At 35.7% G+C, this 11,679-nt stretch overlaps 1 protein-coding gene across 2 annotated transcripts in view; it reads right to left on the bottom strand.

Annotated features, from left to right (window-relative positions):
- Tasp1 (taspase, threonine aspartase, 1) overlaps window positions 1–11,679 on the bottom strand; it is a 227,822-nt gene that overhangs the window by 157,182 nt on the left and 58,961 nt on the right. For both annotated transcript variants that reach the window (XM_013010937.1, XM_013010938.1), the window contains one exon: window positions 6,222–6,328. In XM_013010937.1, coding sequence (XP_012866391.1) covers window positions 6,222–6,328 — 107 coding nt within the window. The remainder of the gene's footprint in view (window positions 1–6,221; window positions 6,329–11,679) is intronic.

The raw sequence follows: 11,679 nt of genomic DNA, 5'->3' as shown, positions 1-11,679 counted from the left end.
TGAGTGCTGTCCTTGATCTCTTTAGCTTAAGGCTAGTGTGTGTGTGTGTATGTGTGTGTGTGTGTGTGTGTGTGAATTTGTGGTGCGTGTGTGTGTGTGTGTGTATGTGTGTGTGTGTGTGTGTGTGAATTTGTGGAGCTTGAACTCTGAACCTGAGTGCTGTCCTTGATCTTTTTAGCTTAAGGCTAGTGCTCTACCACTTTGAGCCACAGTGCCACTTCCAGTTTTCTGGTGGCTAATTGGAGATAAGATTCTCATAGAGCTGGGTGCAGGTGGCTCATGCCTGTAATCCTAGCTTCTCAGGAGGCTGAGATATGAGGATTGCAGCTCAAAGCCATCCCAAGCAGGAAAGTCTGTGAGATTTTTATCTCCAATTAACCACCATAAAACCAGAAGTGGTGATGTGACTAAAGTGGTAGAGCACTCTCCTTGAACTGAAGAGCTCAGGGACAGCCCAGGCTCAGAGTTCAAGCCCCACAACCGACAAAAAAAAACAAAAAGGAGTCTCATGGACTTTCCTGCCTGGGTTGGCTTTGAATCTTGATCCTCCTATCTCAGCCTCCTGAGCAGCTAGGGTTACAGGTGTAAGCCATGGGTGCCCAGAGGAAATCTTATATAATCATATGAAGACATATTTTAAAATTCTGATTTAGAATCTGATATTAATTCTTAACATCATGGCCTGAATCAATTCCCAAACAGAAATATTTCTGTAGTCTCAACGAAATTACTTTCCCTGGAAGTATTTTCTACAAGAAAAGGTACACTCTAGTGATTTGTACATTACATGTAAGATGAGCTGGGGCTATTTCAATGATAATTTTTTAAATGTTATATCCCTGCATCAATACTGTCAAATGCTAAAAATTAATGGGTGCTTTATGCTAAAAATGAGGAAAGAGTTATTAGCTGACAATCCTTGATGCCATCTCATAACAAGCACTCTGGAAAATCACAGGTTATTTTCATTATAAAATAAAACCAGTTAAGATGTTCTAGCACTGACTTTCTGTCTCAATTTTATCTATATCTTTAAGATTTTATAAACTTAAGGTCAATCTTTACAAAAGACTTGTTGAAAAACTCCAACCTACTAGTTATTGAATCATTATAAAAACTTAGAAAGTTTTCCTAAACAGGCGGAAAAAAATCCTGCAACTGTTCAGCCATCAAGGGATGAAAGTGTGGGGCTTAGACACTGTTGAATCGATACAAAATACAGCAAACCAAACATTTGAAGAGATAGTGAAAAGAAATTTGATCATCAGATTCCATAACCTTCATGAATGCATTAAGTAGTAATAGATTTAATTAAGTTGTTGGCCTACCTAATTGATTTAAATGTAAAGTTTATAAGCTTGCCTAGTAATCAGAATAGTCATATATGAAGTTAATATAACTTTAACCTGTAATTCAAAGAAATTATTTCAAACAGAAGATAATCACTGAAAGAATTTTCCATTTTATGGGGGAAAAATGTCATATATACCTCTTTATGTAAAAGAGAAATGAAAGAAGTTTCCTCCTTCTGTTTACTAGTATACCCACATACCAACCATCTTCTTGAGAAACACAAGACACAAGATAAAGCAAAGTAAATTTCTCAAAAAAAGTAATGACTTCTTTCCCTGCACACATAGGCACAGGCATGTACACAAATACAAATGGAACAATCTGACCAAAGCATGTTGTTTTTGTGCATTTATTTTCTTTGATCTTAACCTACCTCTCACCCAAAAAATACAGTGATTTAGTATGATACAGTTAAGCGTTTACATAATAATTTCAAGATGGTGGATAAAAGGGGGAAATGTTACCCACAATATACTTCAAAAGAATAGAATATATTTATATGAAGCGCACAAAGCAAGGCCCAACATTTCCTTTCTGAAACATGTGGCCAATTTGATGTCCCAATGTGGTGGCTAAAGAACGCAAAATTAAAAGTTGTAGCATCTCTTTAGAGTGGTTTTGAACACATAAAATAATGTAAAAGCACCAAAATCATTGCAAATTTTTTTAAATTGCTTATTAGAAATTGAAGAATGAAAAAATTTTACACAATGGAAACGATCTGATTAGCTTTCATTTCACTATCCTAAGTACTGTTTTATTGAAAAACCAATGAAATCAATTGAAAACTTAAATTACTTCATAAAAATGGAGAAAAAAAAATAACTATGTATACTGAACTGGCAAGTCAGTTATTTAAAAAAAAGATGGAAACTATTTAAGCAATATGCTTGTGAAAAAATAGAGAAGAAAATAAAAAGCTTGAAACATCAAAAATGTTGAGATCAAATACTACCCCCAACCTCATTTAATACTCTAAGAATAAAAATATTTTCCAGTCATATGCAAAGCTAGATGTTTAAAATTGATATTTTTAACATCTAGATTATGATGTGTATTGAGTCAGTTTGTTTTCTAAATGTGACTGTCTCCTATTTTGTTGTTGTTGTTATTGGCCATGCGTGCCGTCCCTATGCCCTTGTTTGAGGTTATTGCTCCACCATTTTGAGCCATAGCCCCACTTCCAGTTTTCTGGTGGTTAAATGTAGATAAGAGTCTCATGGACTTTCCTGCCCAGGCTGGCTTTGAACTACAATCTGCAGATTTCAGCCTCATCTTGAGCAGCTAGAATTAAAGGTTTAAGACACTAGCACCAGGCCAACAGTCTCTTCTTTTACCAGTGAACTCTCAGTCATAAAGCAATTCAGGCAGCAACAGCAATTTGCCAATGAGTTAATTACAAAGGAAGCTTCCTCCTCCAAAAATGATAAAAGCCAACAGTAGTACAACTATTCTACTCTTTTTCTGACAGAACAAAGCAAAAACTAAATTTAAAACAAGTAAACATTTCCTCACACTTACCACAAGAACTAAAGTTATTGGGTTTGTGGCTCAAGTGATAGAATGCCTGCCTCACAAGTGACATCAAACCCCAGTACCACCAGAATTTTCTTTTATTAAAGAAAGTGAGGCTGCATATGTTAATTATTCACTAATTTAAAAGAATAAATTGGTTATGGCACTAACTCTTGATCTCACTTCTCTATCACCAAACCATTGACAATACTTCTCAATACTTTTCCCTGATCAACCTACAGAGAAAATGTGCCTATCTAGATCAACTATCTCCAGGGACCAATCTAGTGACCACTCCTCTATCCACTTAGCTATCTTCTCAGCAGCATTTGGTACAAACAATGCTTCTCTCAGAAGGACTCTTTATTTAGCTTCCTAGAAAGTTTTTCTAATTGTGCCTCTGCCTTACTTGCTGCTCCTTGTTTTTTCTTTGTTGGTCTCTTTACTCAACCTCTTTCCAAAAAAGTTTTAAAATCTGTGAGATACAGAAATATTTCTTTGCACAAACATCCTAAAGTGATGTCACAAAAAAGTATAAAAATTACACAGCAGTTTTATTCATAATAACAAAAAGCTGAAAATAACCAAATCATCATCAGAACAATGGATAAATACATCACAGTGTTTATATTAGTAAATGTTATTTAGTGATTAAAAATAAGCTAATGATACAATGTCTCAAAAACATTTTGTGAAAGAAGGCAGCAGAAAAGAGTACATTCTACATTAGAGAGGAATACAAAACATCTGTGGTGATAAAGACTGGGTGGGGAATGTCTGCACAAAGAGGTTAGGAACTAACTGGAGGAAGCATCAAAGATCTGAAAATATTCTATATTTATACAAGAGTTTGGATTACATGGGTATACACATTTATGAAAACTGACAAGAATGTTCACTGTATGTAGATTTTATTACTTTTTATTTTCTAGTCTGAATCTTTTGTTGTTGTTGTTGTTGGTTTGGTTTGGTTTTGGTTTGTTTTTTTTTTTGGGGGGGGGATGGGGAAGGGATCATGGGGTTTGAACTCTGGGCCTGGGCATTATCCCTGAGCTCTTCAGCTCAAGGCAAGCACTCTACCTCTTGAGCCACAGTACCACTTCCGGTTTTCTGGTGGTTAGTTGGAGATAAGAGTCTCCTGGACTTTGCCTGGGCTGGCTTTGAATCATGAGCCTCAGATCTCAACCTCTTGAGTAGTTAGGATTACAGGTGTGAGCCACCAGCGCCTGGCTAGTCTGAATCTTTTGATCTTCTGCCTCAGCCTCCTGGGTGCTGGAGAATTATATGTGTGCACCACAATAACCAGTTTATCGCATTTTATTCTTGGCAGTACTAGAATTTGAACTTAAGGCCTCACCCTTGCTTAGATGGCCTGCCACTGGAGCCATACCACAGACCTTTTTTGCTGTGTTGTTGGTTTTTTGGGTTTGTTTTTTTTTTTGGAGAAGTTCTTACATTTTGCCTGAGTCAGCTAGACCATGCTCCTAGTTACACCTCCAAATAGCTGAGATAACAGGTGTATGTCACCACTATACTCATCTTATTAGTTAAAATGAAGGACTTAGTAACTATTTTTTTTTCTTTTTGCTTAGGCTAATCTCATACTGCCATTTTTCTAATATTTACTTCTAAGTAGTGTAGATTACAGGTATGAGCCACCATTCTCACGCTCATCATTTTTTAAAAGTCAAAAGTTTTAAATTTTTTCACCCAAGTATCAGGATACATAAACAGACCCACACTACTATCTACTTTCATCAAGATCCACATATTAAGTTGTTTATTTGCTTCCTACATGCCTACTCTTGTACAGCAGAAAAATTAAAAAGATTTGGACCAAACTGGTAAATTATAACATGAGCCAACATAACAAGAAAATATCTCACTATGAGAGATCATCAAAATTATAAAAGAGCCGGGCGCTGGTGGCTCACGCCTGTAATCCTAGCTACTCAGGAGGCTGAGATCTGAGGATCGCGGTTCAAAGCCAGCCCAGGCGGGAGAGACCATAAGACTCCTATCTCCAATAAACCACCAGAAAACCGGAAGTGGCGCTGTAGCTCAAGTGTAGAGCGCTCGCCTTGAGCTGAAGAGCTGAGGGACAGCGCCCAGGCCCAGAGTTCACGCCCCCGGCCGGCCAAAAAAAAAAAAAAAAAACAAAAAAAAATTATAAAAGAAAGCATTGACTACAATGGAATATAAGAACCATTGTAGAAGAAATCATCAATACACTGTATTAGTGAAATATTAAGGTGTATCAATAAAATGTGGTCAGAAAAATCTCAAAACATAGGCTAAAGAAAAAGTTTTCAACTTCTTTTTAACTTCAAAAGCATCTTAAGGAATACCATACATGGACAAATAATGGCACACTGACATGTAAAGGGCAAACAAACAATGCAGCAGAAAAAGGAACAGTGATACATATCATAAAGAATCTATATGAGGAACCATGCTTACAACCCTGTAATCATAGTTACCCAGGAGTCTGAGGTCTAAGGATTGTGGCTCAAAGCCAGCCCAAGCAGGAAAGTCAGTAAGACTCTTATCTCCAATTACAACAAAAAAGTTAGAACTGGAGCTGTGGCTCTCGTGGTAGAATATTAGCGATAAGCACAAAAAGCTCAGGGACAGCACTCCAGTTGAGCTGAAGCCATAGGACCCACATAAAAAACAAAAAAAATAATCTATGACTCCATGTATATTTCCTTATACTTACACTCTATCCAAAACAGCTATGTTAAGAATCACTGTCTATAACTGCAAAGACTAAACCAGTAGCCAAAACCAAATGTAGCTACTGAGAAAGAAAAATGAAGCAAGAGGAAATGAGAAGCTGAATTTCAAGTTTAATTGAATTAATTTGAAAATATTCAAGTATTGTTTTAGTTTTAATATATTTTAGTATGCTTAGAATCTATTTTTTCAACAGTTCATTTTTATGAAATATAAATGAAGATCAAATATATCCAATAAAAATCTATCATTATAATTTAATGTAAAAAAGTCAAGTGGGTTTAAAGCTTAATAACAAAAAATATAAAACACTATCAATTTTTCAGCTGACTATATTTCAAAGTATATTTTGGATTCACTGATTTAAATAAAATACATCATCATTAATGTGGCGCTAGGGTCATGACTCAATAGCTCTGACTTCAAACTCCACCATCACCCACCAAAAATAACAAATAGATAAATTTACTTTTTTGCAATGTAGTTACTGAAAAGCTTAAAAAATACATGGGACAGGTGTCATTTTTCTACCGAATAAGTACTGTTCTAAAACTTCTATATCTAAATGTGGTTTACAATATCATTATTATACATTAATATTTCAAATAACTCCTGACCTTTTCGCTTGATTGTCTTCTTTTCTTTAGTTGAATGAAATCTGTTTCCACCTTTTCTGCCAGTTCTAGTTTCCTCTTGTTCCTTTTAAATGCAGCTAAACTGAATCCTGAAAAAGAAACATTAACAATAACATTTGAGAATCGGAGGGGCAATAAAGTAAATAAAATATCAGGAAAATCCTTCCCAGACAAAATCCATAAGAAAACTGCACTAAGGGTTTTTTAAAGTCCTTTCAATGTGCCCACACAGAGTAAGGAATAACAATAATGTAAGGATTTTTAAAAATCCAGAAAAAACAACTGAGCTGGGAAGGTGGCTCAGTGGTAGAGTGCTTGCCTTGCATGCATAAGGCCTTGGGTTCTATTCCTCAGCACCACATAAGCAGAAAAAGCCGGAAGTTGCACTGTGGCTCAAGTGGTAGAGAGCTACCCTTGAGCTGAAGAACTGAGGGACAGCACCCAGGCCCAAAGTTCAGGCCTCATGACTGACAAAAAAAAAACCTGAGACAAATGTTCCTAATGAAAAGCACCTACTTATTTAATTCACCTCCAATTCTGGTTTCATAGCTCTATGCATAGGGACAAAGATGAAATCTGGGAGAAATGTAGCATTAAAAAAATATATTAGATGGCGCTGTGGCTCAAGTGGTAGAGCGCAAGCCTTGAGTTGAAGAGCTGAGGGACAGAGCCTAGGCCCAGAGTTCAGGCCCCAAAACCAACAAAAAAAAAAACAAAAACAAAAAACAAAAACATAACTATGTTATATTTTCATTTTGTTATTTTATTTCACTATTCATTTCTCTATTTTAACTAACTATAAGGATATGAAACATCCCTTTGTTTTTTAAAAAATAATAGAGATTATCCACAAAAACACAATGGAATCTCAAAAGTTGATATGTTAAAAGGAAAACAAACCACTAAATACAATGAAACAACAAAGATATGTTTCAGCCTCATTTTAAGATGCAAGGATTAAAAATAAATCAAAACTAAGGGCATTCAGCCAGGTGCCAGAAACACACACCTATAACCCTTGTTATTAAGAAGGCTGAGCATAGTGATTCAAAGTCAGCTTGGGAAGCAAAGTCCACGAGACCCTTATTTCCAACCCCTATCAAAAAAACAGAAGTGGAGCTTTGACTCAAGTTGTAGAGAATTAGCCTTAAGCAAAAAAGTAAAGAATAGTACCCGGGCCCTAAAGAAAATTTCATATTATCTGTGCAACTTGAAAAAAAAATAGTGATTTCACTGTGTCAGTGCTTAAGGTCTCCACTTACAATTTCAAATACTCCCTGAAACACACACACACCTTAATTCACTAGGACCTCAAAGTATTCTCATATTTTAATCACCATAGTTTTAAAAGAAATACTTGTAAAACACTTCAGAAACTACTAAGAAAAAAATCCAACCAGATATCAGAAAGTATATTCTAATTTGCAAAAACCTTGTAATAAAACATAAAACATGAAAAATAAAGGGAAAGTATTTGAAATATAACTAAGGAGGAAACTGATAAAATGATGAGGAAGATGTGAAGACAACGCAAACAGGCTTCCAAATTCACTATACAAATTTGTTTTATGTTATTATACCTATAAAACATTATGATTGCAGATAAGATGCTTATTATATATCTCTGCTATAATTATAGACTATTATTTCTATTAATTATATGTATTTAGCAAACATTTCAAAACTTGATTTATGAATTTTAACAGCCACTTAGACCCACTTAGACAATTTAGAATGTACCACTGATGTTTAGTTTTCTTATAATAGCAGACTGTTTTTCAGAACAATTCTCTCACTACTTAGGAAGCTAAGAGCTGAGGATCATGATCATACACCAGCCCAGACAGCAAAGTCCTCTTATCACCAGTTAACCACCAGAAAGCCAAAAATGACACTGTGGTTCAAAATGCTAGAGTGCTAGCCTTGACGGAAAAAGCTCAGGGATGGCACCCAGGCCCTGAGTTCAAGCCCTAAGACCAAAAAACAGAAAATACAACTTTTAAAGCACTAAAGATCTAATGTATACCTTTAAAGCATTGAAAACCTTAACATAATGTACCCAGCTAAATGCTGGAAGATAAGCCAAGGAGTAGAGCTACTAAGGCTCTGCACATCTGCCAACACTAGCACCCTGTGTTTCATTAAATACTAAGAGAAAATATAAGTCTAGGGCAGAGTAAAGGTAGAAAGATTTATAGGAGATCATTTCCACAATAATCTAGAATTTTAAAGGGCTACTATTCTAACAGAAAGAGTAACAGAGCTAAATGAGTATCTCTCCCTTCACCTCAATAGCTACTACATGCAAGCAAAATTTCTCCAAATCATAACAGAGTTTGAGAGGAGGAGGATAAAAAGGGCAAGGAGAAGAATTAAAGAAAAGAGGACTGAGCAGAAAGAAGTATTTCTGAGAAAAGTTTCCTCCAACGGAGCCACTGCTTGGACTTGCAAACATATACACAGTAAAGTTCCAAGAGGAAAAGAAAACAAAAAAGAAGAGTGAATTTGAATAAATAACAGCAGAAAATTTGCAAAACAAGATGAAAATCATAAATATAAGCATAGAAGAGACTCGACAAACTCCAAGTAGAAAAACCTAAGAGACATACCCTATGGCACATTATAATCAGCCTTCAAAGCACTTTGACAACCATCCGCCTGCATTGTGCTTGCGGCAATGCCAATAACACGTATGGTCTACACTCTCAGAATCATAAATGTCAACTACTTAGAACTGAATCTACACCACCACTGGTACTTGACTCAGCATGGCCTCAGAACATATCTCTCCATACCTATGACATGGCATACTGGGGTCACTGCAATCCAAACTCACCTCCAAGAAGCCTGAATTCATGAATTCCCAGTAGCCTTACCCCAACAAACTCCTACTGTTAAACCAAGGGCTCACTTGCTGTCATTGCTTAAACTGATTATTGCCCAACAAATCATAAGAAAGTTGTATTTCTATCATATTCAGAACCAAAGCTAAACTACCTACACAATTGCTGCTCTACAACCATCTAAACAAAGTCATTCATGATGTAAACTGCTCTAGAATTTCACTAAATGCATAAAAACTCAGGAAAGTGGAACACTGAAAAGGAACACAATAATTTTCCAGTAACAGCCCTAATTAAAGGAAGTCTGTGAATTCCAAAGTATCTTAAGTAGTCTTGGTGAGGTTGACTCTTACTATATTATAGGGAATACGTTCTGGTGGTCTCTGGCATAGCAGGATGAATATAACTAACAATAATTAGTATAGATCTTCAAGTAGAAAGGAGAACTCTGAGTGGGCTCACCATTATATACTAATTAGCCTTATTAGATCATCACCTACTATAAATATGAATCAAAATACCATATTCAGCACAACTATGTTCACTGCAGCATTATTTACCATAGCTAAGATATGGAACCAAGCCAGATGCCCCACAGTAAATGAATGGAACAAAAAAATGTGGTATATATACACAATGGAATTCTGTGCTTCCATCAGAATGGCATTGCCCCATTTGTAAGGAAATGAAAGACTTGGAAAAATTCATATGACGTAAAGTAAGCCAGAAACATAAGCTCCATAGTTTCTCTCATTTGTAATAATTAATATATGTCTAGTCCTAGCAGAGGATCACAATAGCTCAATAGCTATGTACATATAAAATGATAATAATCAAAATAAACTCCAAGATATGGAAACAAGAAGATTTTTCTTTGTTGTTGCTGTTTTTAATGTACTGTGTGAAATTATTTCTTTTTTCTTTTGTTTTGTTTTTTTTTCCTCCCTTTGGTTTATCCCCTGTTGTCACTGTTTTTTATTTTGTTACCCTGTGTCTTGTATATACACTTATCTGATTTGGGGAAGGGAAGGCAAACTATAAAATGGTGAGACAAAAGACAAAGGGTGAACCAATGCAACACTGGTACTCATAAGACACTATGTTGGAAATGAACTTTACAACTTGCAGGGGTGGGGAACGAGTTGGAAAGAGAGAAAGTAGGGAAAAAAACAAGGGAGGGGATAAAAATGTTCGACAAGAAATGTACTCATTAACTTACATATGTAACTGTAACTCCTCTGTACATTACCTTTACAATAAAATTAAATTTTTTAAATCATTATGTTTAATGGCAGGCAGTACTTAGAAAACTATATTGTTTAATTTCAAAAACTAGTGGGTAAATGTAAATGGAAGGCAATGTAAAAAAAATCATTAAACTTCATAGATATATACATAAATGTCCATTCAAATTATTTAAGTGATAAACATGTTCAAATAATCTTCTCTTATAATAGGTACTTGCTTATTTAAATATTCATTGTGTAAATATAATACTTTCTATTACATTATATGATATATACAATAGTATTTTATTATTGTATTATTTGTATTATATTTAGTAATAACATGCATTTGTAGAGCACATGTTCCATCTCATGGTATGAAGGAACAGTAAGACTAGGATACATGTTGATAATAATCACAAAATATAAAAAAAAGAAAACTTTTAAAGGAAAGTAAAAACAATTTAAAGGTGAAGAAATAATGGTAGATTTGCTGGATTTGCCAGGTGCTGATGGCTCACACCTGTAATCCTAGCCACTCAAGAGGCTGAGTTTTTTGTTTTGTTTTGTTTTTATTGTGAAAATACCGTACAGAGGATTTACAATTACATGGGCAAGGTAGAGTCTAAGATTTGAGGTTCATGGTTCAATCTGGGCAGGAAAGTCCATGAAATTTTTATCTCCTATTAACCAACAGAAAGTCAGAAGTGAAGCTGTGGCTAAAAGTGGTAGAGTGCTAGCCTTGAGCAGAACCGCTCAGGGACAGTGACCAGACCCTGAGTTCAAGCCCCACAACTGACCAAAAAAAGAAGTGATAGAGTTAGCAGAGAAAGAAAAGAAATACACTAAGTATGCTAAGAACAACATTCATGTACTTTCCCCAAAAGACACTCCTCATACTACTAAATGCACAGAAGACAGAACTCAAGTAGGATGTTAAAGATGTTCTAGCATGGGACAAGGAATTTAGAATATAAAAGCAGCTAGATTGCTTCCTGAAGCAATCTTAGAGATGTATAAGCTACAAAATCTATCTAAACATTCTTCAAATCCTAGATCTGTAGAGAAATCCTGATCATAGAGACTAAAAGAGTCCATAGAGATAAATAAGAAAAACAGCACCTGAAAAGCTGGTAGACATTTTGGTAAGTGTCTACTATATAAAAATCATAGGATAGGAGCTGGGAAGGTGGCTCAGCAGTAGAGTGCTTGCCTTGCATGCATGAGGCCCTGGGTTCGATTCCTCAGCACCACATAAGCAGAAAAGGCTGGAAGTGGCGCTGTGGTTCCAGTGGTAGAGCGCTAGCCTTGAGCTGAAGAGCTAAGGGACAGCGCCCAGGCCCAGAGTTCAGGCCCCATGACCAGCAAAAA

The sequence above is a fragment of the Dipodomys ordii genome, unplaced genomic scaffold (genome assembly GCF_000151885.1).
Source record: "Dipodomys ordii isolate 6190 unplaced genomic scaffold, Dord_2.0 Scaffold13, whole genome shotgun sequence".
NCBI classification, from domain to species: domain Eukaryota; kingdom Metazoa; phylum Chordata; class Mammalia; order Rodentia; family Heteromyidae; genus Dipodomys; species Dipodomys ordii.
Note: the sequence above shows the minus strand (reverse complement) of the source record. Positions and strands in the feature narration are given on the sequence as shown.